Source organism: Pollicipes pollicipes, unplaced genomic scaffold (genome assembly GCF_011947565.3).
Source record: "Pollicipes pollicipes isolate AB1234 unplaced genomic scaffold, Ppol_2.1 Scaffold_4002;HRSCAF=4701_pilon_pilon_pilon, whole genome shotgun sequence".
Classification (NCBI taxonomy): Eukaryota; Metazoa; Arthropoda; class Thecostraca; order Pollicipedomorpha; family Pollicipedidae; genus Pollicipes; species Pollicipes pollicipes.
In genome coordinates, this window is record NW_023596420.1 from 29,650,672 (window position 1) to 29,662,903 (window position 12,232).

General features: G+C 54.9%; 1 protein-coding gene across 1 annotated transcript in view; it reads left to right on the forward strand.

Moving 5' to 3' along the window:
- Positions 1 to 11,158, forward strand: part of LOC119094356 (uncharacterized) — a 54,441-nt gene extending 43,283 nt beyond the window's left edge. Inside the window, exons 3-8 of the mRNA XM_037217422.1 lie at positions 439 to 603; positions 4,047 to 4,156; positions 7,281 to 7,498; positions 7,598 to 7,712; positions 10,756 to 10,772; positions 11,059 to 11,158. Coding sequence (XP_037073317.1) covers positions 439 to 603; positions 4,047 to 4,156; positions 7,281 to 7,498; positions 7,598 to 7,712; positions 10,756 to 10,772; positions 11,059 to 11,158 — 725 coding nt within the window. The remainder of the gene's footprint in view (positions 1 to 438; positions 604 to 4,046; positions 4,157 to 7,280; positions 7,499 to 7,597; positions 7,713 to 10,755; positions 10,773 to 11,058) is intronic.
- Positions 11,159 to 12,232: the final 1,074 nt, after the last annotated feature.

The following is a 12,232-nucleotide window of genomic DNA, read 5'->3' on the forward strand; positions in this document are numbered from 1 at the left end:
GCGCGCCTCTGCGCTCGTCAGCGGTGGCCAGAGGGGCCGTAACTCGGCGCGGCGTCTCATCTGCGCCTCGTCCGCGCCTCGTCTGTGCGCCTCGCCGACAGCTGGTGGCCACAAACACAATCAGCGTCGTAGAAAGGCGTTGGAGCCGCAGCGTCGTCCCTCCGCGGCGGCGGCCGCTCGCCTGGCGTCACGCGCGCCGGGTCAGGTCGCCGGTCGGCGAAAGCATTTGGGCGGCCCTCCGTCGCGGGCGATGCGGTCGGGTCTGTGACGGAGTCGGGACATTCTCCCAGGTGTATGTGTCGTGATTGCAACGTGCGCGCCCTGTTGAATCGTCTGCTATCGCTTGCCTCAATTTCCTCCCGGAGGCCGTGCCTCGGCGGAGCTCGAGGTCCACGGCCCCGCGCACGGTCTCCTGATGACGTCATGTCCCTGTTGCAGAGTACACGACGGCGGCGGGCGTGTGCGGCGTGATAGCTGTGATGGTGACGGTCCTGCTGTGCGTGACGTCACCGATGGTGCTGGCGATGCGCGTGACGCGCCGCCAGGTGTTCGTCAAGTTCCGCACGGCCGTGCTGGCCAAGCTGGTCATCAGTTGTCTCGGAGGTAAGTCGGCTGCCTCGCGCCGGTCTGACGGCCACCGCGGCGATCTCGGCGCTCGGCAGGCGACGTCCGCACTGCTGGAGAGGCTCTCCTGGTCCTCACAGCGGCTGACGAGCCTATGCTCGGCAGGCGGTATCCGCGCTGCTGGAGAGGCTCTCCTGGTCCTCACATCGGCTGACGAGCCCATGCTCGGCAGGCGACGTCCGCACTGCTGGAGAGGCTCTCCTGGTCCTCACAGTGTTTGACGAGCCCATGCTCGGCAGGCGGCATCCGCGCTGCTGGAGAGGCTCTCCTGGTCCTCACAGCGGCTGACGAGCCTATGCTGGGAACGCGGTGCTCAATGTGATCGATTTTCCCATTTTTGCATTGTAGTTCGCCTGGGTGAGTAAAGTGTCAATGATGTCTGCCCAAGTGTTAATGAGCTATAGTGAATGTTACTGGCATTTTGCTTACCCAAGGTTAGAAGCCTATCGATCAGTGTCTGCTCACCGGCTTATATTTGTGTGCGTATGAGGCACTGATATGATTCCCAACATTAATACCGACGTATATTCGCGTTTGCTCATCACACTCCAGTTTGATTATAAATACTTTAGGTTACAAATTGACTGCTTCAGTTCAGACTTTAAAACGCAGTTAAGAGTTTACTGCGAATGCACGATGTCAAGTAGGTACTTGTATCTTCCCGAGAGCTTCGACGTCAGCAAATGTGGAAATGCCACCAGCATCATCATTACCATCACGATAAAAACGACGATGGTGTCCATCTGAACTCTCCAGAGGGGTGCGACACCGAGCGGTTCCGAAATCACTCGTCCTGACAGCCTCGATATCTGCGCACCGGTCCGTTGACCCAGCAGAACGGCAGCCCCTCAGGCCAGGAGCGAGGCTGCTGAACGGTGCGGCTGCGATCCAGGACGCGGTCTCTAACTGACTTCCGTGCTCCGGTCAGGAAACACCACCGCTCGGCGGCCTCTTCAGATAAGCCGGCGCCCTTTTGGCATGAAGGCCATGGGGGGTGGGGGGGGGGGGGGGGAGATGGATTGCGGGCGGCGCTTGGGCGGCTTATCGGCCATGCCAGGCCTGCAGAATGAATCTCATTCCTCGCTCGTCGCGGCAGGCGCCGCCGGGTTTAAAGGGCAGCTCGCACCGAGGCGAGAGCGGCGCGTTACGCCGCGGGGCGGTGCTGAGCACGGTGCGCCGGATCAGGAGCGTCGTTAGGGCGCCGCTGTTTGGCAGAGCCGGGGGCCGCGTGCTGGTCTTTCGCAGTGAGAGAGGCTTGACGCAGCGGACCTTGTTAGAGCTCCGTGCCCCCGGAAATGTGTGCGATGGTTTTGGCACCAACGATTCATGCTCAAACGATTTTTTTTTGCACTTGTGCACTAGCATAATAGAACAGCGTGTTGTTTATGGCGTTCCCCTAGAAAGTTAGAAACATGATATTAAAATTTATAGCATCATATGTGTATCGCTGGCGTTGCGTCTCATTTGCACGTGTTGCGTGTTCTACGTTGATCTATGCAGTATGTACTGACGCGGCGTTGGAATGGCCACTTGCTGGATTTCGCCAAGTTTCGCAACAATAATAGAAAGGCAAAGCGCGTGCCTTTAACTTTGTCTTGAGTATGTGCTTTCAACTTAATCAGTGTTGTATTCAGGCGTAGGGGGAGGAGCTCACGGGCTCTGTAGGCGAATGGAGACATTTCGCCGCGCTTCTATTAAGGGATACCAAGCGTTAGATTAACTCATGAGTGCCCACAGAGAATAGATAGCGCGCTGTGTTCGGTACATATTTTTGGGAGAATTACGATACGCGGATACGCGTACTGATATAGGTAGGGCGTTCATAAACTGATGGGTAGATATGCCCCAAAACAAACGCAAAATTTTATTATTTGTGTTTCTTTTCGTCATAATTAGTTAAACTGATAGTGTTCTTGCATGCATGACAGCAAAAGATTAAGCCTCTGTGTGAATTCTCATGAAACTCCGCCATAATGTGGACCTAAACGCCTGAAAATACAAAAGAATGGGTAATACATGGGTCTAACTGGTAACGAAGGGTACCGACTGACCATGGGCGGTCTCACGGGTGGCAGGCGGATTAGGCAAAGGCAATCTCACCAGCGCAGGTCCCCAGGTTCCAAGCGGAGCCACAGGTGGATTCAAGCGTGTAAGATCTGATTATGTGAATCATTTGGGAGCATGCAAAGTATCACCATGCTCATCTGCACGTCCGGACAAGCCGCGGAATAACACGATGCAATTGCGTCTGCTGTGTTTGATGCCCTGCCACTTACCTTAATCGCTAACATTTCACAGAGCTTTCATTAGCAGTGGTGAGGCGGAACTTTTGGTGGAAGCCACACGTGGTGCTGGACGCAAACGTTTGCGGCAGCAAATTAGTTTTGGAGAGGATCGTGTGCATCGAGCTTGATGACTTGGCACTGACGTAAGCCGGCGTTGGATGCCAATCCCCCACAAATTATATTACGCATATCGATTTTTGTGTGACTCTCTCAAAGGCCACCATTCCATTTGGGCCAATTGCGTTGTCAGCAACGCAAAAAATGAAGGAAATATATTGCAAGATAGCACAACACGAGCGCATGCAGACGGGGAGACCTCGATTCTGTCTGTCACTAGCAGACTGTGAGCTCTGATTGGCACGATATCCGAATGGCAAGAAACGAAAGAGATTTGATTGATAGTGAATAAAGGTAGTCCACTGCGGCCATGTAATTGGGCTTGTATCATTTGTGTATGCTGCTGTACGTTTTCTCTTTCACCAGGGCGTAATTCTAAAATATTGTTGTGTCATCAGCAATTTCCAAGCGTTCTTAACGGAGAGCGGTCAGAGCTATGAATGGAACAATACTGCCCCTAAGACTAAGCCGGTATCTCCGTATCCTACTGCAGCTCCGGGATCGGATCAGCCGCGATCTTTACTTCCCTAATTGTTTGCGTGTGAGTGGATATTGGGCCCAAAAGACCGCGTACGGGACGTGCCCGACGCAAAAAAAAGAAACAGCCGCTCACGGGATCAGATGTGGCTAGGAAGCGCATTGGAAAAACACAACAGTGGAGATGGCATTGGCTGGATCCAGTTTCTCCTGGTTAATCAGCCAGAGCTCAGCGGCCAATTTCGTCCGGCCATAAATGACGACAAATTGCTGATGAATTCTATCCGCTGTGCTTTCGAAAGCGCCCAACTCGCAGAAGCCACTGTCGACTAGTTGTAATGGCGCGTCTATTTGGGGCCCACGCTGCACGCCCACGCCCGGACTTGACGGCGCTCCTCCTGCCGCCGGATATGAGAAATCGATAACTGACTACCGGCCCACGTGACTCAACCGACAGGAGCTGGGAGGGCCAGGAGCCACGGGACGTCGTGTTGGCCGAGATGTCGCAGAGACCGCTGTCCTTACGCCTGCTCGCCGTTGCAGTGACCAGCTGCGTCCTCTCGCTGATCCTGTTCGGCATTGACCTGGACGCCCGCAAGCTGGGGGAGGAGACCGGATACTACGTCACGAGAGCTTGGTCCTTCTACCTGCTGGTGAGCGTCCGCGAGAGGTCGTGCCGTGTTTCGCTGACACTGAGAATGAGGATACGGCCGCCGTCATGTGCCTGCGCTGAGCCTGACCGCAGGAAATCACGTGCTGGGGGGGGGGGGGGGGCTTTATCTCCTGCTTTATACCCCCAAGCCTTGCCCTCGCTGGTGTCGTTGAGTCGCCGACGGCGTGGGAGCCGAGAGATAAAGCGTGCTGGGGGGCTGCTTTACACCCTCTAAGCCTTGCCCTCACTGGTGTCGTTGAGTCGCCGACGGCGTGGGGAGCCGAGAGATAAGGCGTGCTGGGGGCTGCTTTACACCCTCTAAGCCTTGCCCTCACTGGTGTCGTTGAGTCGCGGTAGGCGTGGGGAGCCGAGAGATAAAGCACCGTCCCATGGTTTGCTCCGAGGTGCACTAACCACGTGCGGCACGAACATCTGCAAACCAGACGGTGTCAATGCTATCTGTTGGTGCTATTTTCCACAAAATCACCGCCGCAGTGCGCCCGTCTGGTGCGCGGCCTCGCTGTTCATCGGGTGTGTGAGCTAAGCCTAGAGCAATGACTCTGCGTGTGATATTGCTAGTCTAAGGTATTTCAGACACGCTTGCGAGGAAAGTAGTTTTACTTCCTGCAGTAGGATATGAAACGACTGGGCTGTGAATTCAATAGGCTTGGAGAGAAGACCTGATGCTGCTGCAATTGCAGCTCGTGGAAAGACGTGCTCAGGAAGATTTTACCTCAGTTCTCAGACTTGACAATCTCATTCACGGCATGCATGGTTTCAGCTTTATGAATAATGCAGCTTTCGACGGATTCCCTCGTGGCCGCAAATATGGAATTAAACACTGCTTCGACTTTCAACCCACAGACGTTTGTCCTTTAGTTTACAGGATTTAGTTTAGCATTTGATTCTGCTGTCTACAAAGAAACCCCATGATTACGCTTTCAAAGCAGATGTCAGTTCCATGTGCATCACTCGTCCACAGATGTAGAGGGTAAACATTTACATGTGCTAGCAAAAGGCTGTGGATGAATCGTTCTCAAACTTTTTATTTCATGGAAACTCACGCACATTAATCAATCTCTAGTATACTGAGCGATGAGGGCCGGCACACGGATACTTAATCTTCTGGGTCCTAGAACACCGCCCTGAAAAACAGATGACTCTCAGTGCGCACACCGTAATTATATTCCAATCAAGGTGTAACCACTTGTAGCCCGGAGATGCATGAAGCCCGGAGACGCGAATCGGAAAGTGATCTTCCCAACGTGTATACCGAAACATCCAGCGTTAAAAAGTGGCCTGTATGTGTACCGCAATGTGTCGTTCACTTGGAACCCACCGATTCTTTGAACCAACTGAGCGCTCCGAAACGGAGCGATGAGGCTCTCGGGTGTAGTTGAGACAGACTCGCTAAGGGCCCTGGCCGCCTGAAAGCTCGATTGTGACCTTTGCTAGCTGAGAGGTCCCACCGGCCCCCCGCCGCAGCATCCCCTGCTCTGGCTGAGAGGTCCCCGACCTGCCACCGCAGCATCCCCGACTGTGGGCGGGAGGTCCCACCCGGCCCGCCGCCGCAGCATCCCCGACTCTGGCTGAAAGGCCCCCCGACCTGCCACCGCAGCATCCCCAACTGTGGGCGAGAGGTCCCACCCGGCCCGCCGCCGCAGTATCCCCGACTGTGGTCGCGTCTTTTGCCCTCCGTCACCCGCGTCAGCGCTCTAATTGGCCTTATTGAGTCGGCGCCGACGCTCGGGGCGTTCACGTGACTGACCTGATCGCGGTGAGAGGCTGCCGTGACGACGCCGAGCCGCGTCTCGTTGTCTGTGATCGCTCCGACGCAGAAACCCGGTCCCACGGAGATTGGCTGATTGCTGTCTGCAGAGTGGAGGACCGCTGGTGGACGGGGCACGGACGTGTGTCGCGGCCCGCTTGGCATTCAGCGTGGCATACCAGACCGCGGGTAAACTGTCAGCCGGTCCAGCTCCGACTACCATCAGCCTCACAGCCCGGGTTGGGTGCGGGCGCTGAGCAGCCCGGTAGCCTGTCTGGCATAGGTCACGGGAACCCGAACAGCTGGTCCTGAGACAGAGTTGCTCTGTCTTCTCGTGGCGAATGCTGCTGCACTCAGAGCGAGCGTGGGAGAGCCCAGCTGTCGGAAGGCGTCGGCGGGAGATTCCGACCGACCTCCGAACCTTAAACTTTCAGCGATCTTGCCAGTTCCCATGCATTTCAACGATCTTGCCAGTTCTCATGTATTCGCAACGAAGCCGCCGCGGACGATCAGACAGTGGTCGTGTAACTGGCAAACTTCGCGATAGTGTGGGCTGCAGTTGGCAGGCAATTCTGCGGTTGTTCTTGACGATAAAAAGCCCAGAACGTTCCATTTCCTCGCACGGCCATTATCATCAGCATCAGCCCGGCCGCCGACGGCGCAACAGTGCATGATGTGCTTCATATGAATTGGCACCTCAGAGTGAAAAAATTATGACGCTTCACTTCGATCACCACAGCAAAGGCTATTTTACGCTATCAGACTGCTTGGACGAAGAAGGCTAATCTAGTTGTTAGTATTTTATGCATGTGGGGACTTCTTGGCCCACATCAGCCTTGCTATTATTTACGGCTTTGAGCAGCGATGATCATCGACGTGCACCTTTCACGGGGTCTTTACGGTACTTTTACCGTATCAACTCATTGAAATGTGCGTTGTTATTTTGGCAACAGCCAGGATTCATTATTGCAACAGGCGCTGCGTAAAAAACATGTCAGGCGGCCATTGAAATTTATTTTGAAAATACCATGGTATTTGCCACACATGACTGGGGTTAGTGCGGTGTAGCAGCGTCTGTTTGACGTCCCTTACGCCAGTTGTACCATTATGGGGCACTTGTTTGGTGTCTCTTGTTAACCGTGCCTGCTGCCGTACAATAGATATTTCGTTAGCAACATAAATAAGAACGAGAAATGTAAGAAATCAGAATCACCCCTATAAATTGCATCATTAAATTTGTGTGGCATGCTCTTGCAAAGCTGGCAGTACCCGCAGCGTTAACACCCGGACTCTGAGCCCAGCCGTGACACCGCCTGATCGCCTCGCGCTCACCTCCCCGTGTGTCTCCCTGCCGCAGGTGCTCTTCCTCGGCCTCTGCGTGACGCTGTGCGCGTTCGCCGCCGCCGAGTTCGTGCTGGCCCGCCGTCTGGGCGGTGACCCGGTCAAGATGGCGCGCGACCCAAGCGGCACGCTGGCGCCCGTCATCTCCAACCCGGCGGCGCGCGAGACGCGGCTCGCCTCGCCCACCGCCAACGGCGTGACAGTGATCGTGGCGCAGCAGCCGCGCCACGTGCACCAGCGGCCGCGCAACGGCGCGCCGCCGGCCGCGCCGCCCGCCGCGCCGCACGGCCAGCCCATCCCGTACGACCCGCGCAAGTCGCCGCTGCGCTCCAGTCTGAAGAAGAAGCGCGTGGAGAAGCGCGAGAGCTCGGACGAGTCGATCGACTCGGGCGTCATCATCATCGGCAACCCGACGCCTGGCTCGCCGGCGCCCGGCCGCAGCAAGAAGGTGCGCATCCAGACGCTAGACACGGCCGTCTGAGAGTACCGGCCGCGAAGAGCCTGTGACGCCCGCCGGTTGTCCGTGACGCCGGCGGACGCCTGCGGCGCCTGTCGCGCCCGTCGCGCCCGCTGGACTGCGATGTATTCCGGGACGTTTGTCGTCCGTGCGGTCTCCCGGCCGCGAACCCGGGGACTGGCCCTGGACCGGCGCGCCGCGCGGGCCGGGCGCCGGCGGAGGTGGCTACAGACAGCGTGGCGGCGACGCGCGGACGGACGACCAGGTCCAGAGGGGCACAAAACCGTGACCTGAGGTGTTTGGTGACGAACTGCGCCGAAGGCGACGAGGGCGCAACGCGCCATTGTGTTGTGATTGTCTTCTCGTCATGTTTTAACTTGTCAGAGTGCGACGGGCGGCCCGCGCCCAATCACCGGGCCAATTAAGCCGATTTCGTATGCATGCTGAGCGATTCCCCGTGTCAGCCTCGGCATAATTTATGTGCCGTAATGTGGCCTCCAATAGACGGTATATGAGATGAGCCCGATGCGAATTTATGCAATTCGCGAGCAAATGGCTTCATTCCGACACACAGCGTTTTAAACAGAGCCGTGACCTGGCGTGTTCGGTCCGGTAAGGTGGCTAACGGGCATGAGACAGATGATGATTTGATGGTAGGTCCACAGTTTCTGGATATCTCGTTCGCGCCATTGCCACCATTCTGGACTGACGGCTGACCGAATGCACCCACGCTAAAAGTTGGCTTTACTTTTCGTGTTAAAAGTTGGTTTTGGAGAGGATGACTTTATTCAAATATGGCGTTCTATTTTTGCTCTGATGCAGCATAAGTGTCCTCAACACGTGAGGCCGTTGAATTAATTCTCCCTGCTCTAAAAGCGTCAGTCCACAGTCGCTTTCGATAATCGCTGGGCCAAATCGTGCGAGAAAATTCATGCACATCTGATCGTTCTACCATTCCAAGTTTGCCTGACGACGAGAGCCCCGTGGCTATGTGAGATCCAGGGCTCGCGCAGCGCCTTTAACTCGGGTTGAAGGCGAGGACAAGCCGCAGTTTTAGGGGAACGCGTAGTCCCTGCCGTCAGCTTCAGGAAGACAGCTGGTCTCTGCCGTCAAGTGTTGAAGTGCTGATCAGCTGTTTGGAGCCAGTTTTAACCGCACGGTTTCTGGCAATCTCGGTTACCACCGTTGACGTCGGCAAGCGGCCATCCGTCACAGTTGCAGATGGGACGCGCTGGCCGTCACAATTGCCGACGGTGACGTTCTGGCCGTCACAGTCGGCAGAGACGATGAGTTGGACGGCCGTCACATTGACTTTTGTCGTGATGGCCGCGGGCCGACCGTCACAATCGGCGATAGTGACGCTGTTCCGTCACCGTGGCGACACGCCAACCCTCACCAGCGCGTCAAGAACAGCGAGTTAGTGGCGGCACTGACCGCCCCAACTGACGCCGGTGACGGCTGGCCACCACAGCTGGCAGTGTTGACGGATGAGCTGTCACAGACGCGGCAAGGCTGAGAGGGAATGCTTGATAAATGAGCTTTCATACCATCGTAGACACCATACGTACGAGGTCATGGGCCCGTAGACACCCATTTACCGTGTGCATTGAAGGATTTGCATTTCCTTATGGGGGAGGGGAGGGGGGGAATTACTCAGTTGGGGGAGCACTCGGCTTCCGCGTGGAGTGTTAGGGTGCGATTCCCGGCTAACCCTCTGGACGCTGATGTTACCCTTCTGATCACCAGCGTTACGCGAGGGGCTGCGCGACACCTCAAAGTGCACAAAAAAACTTGGAAAACGTCGCAAATGAACGCAGGGGACATGCGGGATGGTGCACCATGGTCACCCGGGTTGGCTTTGGCGCTGAAATAATGATCGTTATGTCCATGTGGCCTCTGATATATGCGTACTATCAGCCATATATATATATATATATATATATATATATATATATATATAAGCGGGACAAATGTCAACTGAATGCGCAACGCCACAGGTACCCATTCAGGAGATGGATACGAGGAGAACGCCATGAATCCGGGCGGATTCGGATTGTGTAGTGAAAGCAAAGATGCTACGATAATCCCCAAAATTCAAATGTCTCTGTGATTGGTGCATTGAGTCGCAGGGGTGGTGCCAGGTGCTGACAAACGGGTGAAGGGTGGATGTTATGATTTGCACGAAAGATAACGCAGTACCAGAAGCACAATTTGACCCACAAAACTGATATGTAGCCGCATATCGATGACTTCATAACATGGTGAAAACAGGGGAACGAACTTTAGTCCACTCTGATCTGTATCAATCGCATGGATTGTTGAATACAGCACCAAGTTTTTGTGTATTTTGCGCTGCATTCGGGATTTTAGCCTTTGGTCATTGGGCATGTTCCGCCGTCACAAATATCGTCAATCCACTGAACACGAGCCACTTTCGTTGTTGGTCGCGTAATCACACCACGCGATTTAAAACGCATCGTGGCAGCTAAGTTCCCTGTGTCCCCGACCTTTCCGGCCGGAACCTTCTACCTGGTATAAATCTTTGGTAACAGTACTCTCAAGATTAGGAAGTGTAGGAACAAAGATCAGTATTTAATCAGACCAGGTGCCCTTGTCTCACGCTCCGGGCTAGAACGTGGGCGCTCTTGAAACACATCTGAGAGACAGGAGTAAAGTTTCTTATTCAGTTCAGGATGGGGCTCCAGCCACCCCACGCTCGCTTACTCTAGCCCCCCCCCCCCCTCCGCCCCCTCATCAACTTGGGGTCTACCTCTCGCGACGTTGAGAGAAAAGTGGGCCAATTCGGGGGGACGGATGCGTTGAAGAATTTTTGTGACCGGCTTGGACCACTTTTCACTGTTCAGTCTCTCCACTCATTTTGCGAAACTTCGCCCCTGCTGAGAGAAGAGCAGATTAGGAAGGAACCTAAGCCGGCCTGGCATGACTTCCCACGCGGAAAGCGGTCTGTACATCCACGGGGCAGAAGCGCCGCGTGCTCGCTCTGTGTCGCGACAGCCCGCCGACCGCGCGACAGGTCATCGTCGTCCTCAGGTCAGGTCATCACGTGACAGGTCATATCGTCGCTCGGTCAGATCATCCCGCGGGAGTCAGTGACCGGGGTCCGGCGCCGGCCCACACCCTGCTGGCAACTTCCAATGCAGCCCCATCTGGACGGGCAGGAACTGGAGTCAGCACTTACTCGACAGCGCGACAGATTTGAGCGGCTTCCCCGCCGACGTTCTCGACGCAGGTGCATAGCGGAGAGTGGCGATGTGGCGGTACTGTTGGCACCGCGCGCGCCGAGCCTGACGTCGGCTGCCGTGCGCCCCGTCTCCAGAACCTGTCAGAAGCGGTCCTCGGACGCCCGTCAGCGTTCGATGACCGACCCGCGGGCGCTGGGCATGACCGGCGGCAAGATCGTCAGCGCCAGCCGATGACGGCCGGCGCCCGCTGGCGATGATACGCAGGGGACGTTTGATTAGCTTCCCGGGTCACCCGCGTGTGCTGTACGCCGTATTGTTTGTGTTTCCCCATAAATACAGCTGAAACACGTCGGAGAATTACCTTCCTCCAGTTTCCTGACCAAAACCAGCCAGATGCAACGCTGTTGGCGCTGGTCAACAACGCTGTTGGCGCCGGCCAATCGTAGAAGAGGCCGCTCCAGCTCCCAACCCACCACCTGGTTACATGATCCCGTTCGGAGGATGGCATCACAACACGCATGCCATATGCTAACTAAGTTTTGTTGTTCGGTTCCGGGAAAAACATAATTAGATCCATCCTCAGAGGAAAAGACCCCCAAAAAAGTTGGGAAGTACCGGGAATCATCACTCAAAAGCTAAAAGAGCATCTTAAATGGGGATAGCATTAGAATACCATCCAAAAGTGTTGTAAGTCGTGCGCCATAAATATACAAAACAGTATGACCTTTAAAAATCAAACCTGGTCATTAAGGGCAAGGTTTAGCCTACCTTGACCTTGGATATTCAAAAACAGTGTGAACGATAATAATACACTTTAAGCAATCTAGAAAACTTCTTAAGAGTGCAGTTCCAGCGAGGTATAAGCGATAGTTATTACGTTTGAGCCAAATGTCCAAGATGAGTCCTCGAGGAAGATGTCACAGATCATAAGCAGTCAAGGTCGACCCTTCCTTTTTTGCCTGCGCGAAAGCAATGATAACTCAGCAGCCCAAAATTTATGCACGATACTGAGAGTCGCTCGTCGTTTGATACGGAAAAACGTGAGAGGCCCTGATCTCCATCTTCCCTGCGCAAGGTTTAAGGTCTTGCGAAGACCTACAACAAAGACCACATTAAAATATGCGAATCCTAAACCCCACCCTAAAATATGCGAATCGATCCGCATAGATATCGTACATAACTCAGCCCTATCATCCCGGACGGGCGTCCTAACACCGAACAAACATATGCAACACCTACAACAGCTAACATGTGCAAATGTGGAGCAACTGTCAGATATTGGTACCGATGTTATCTTTAGCTGTTGCC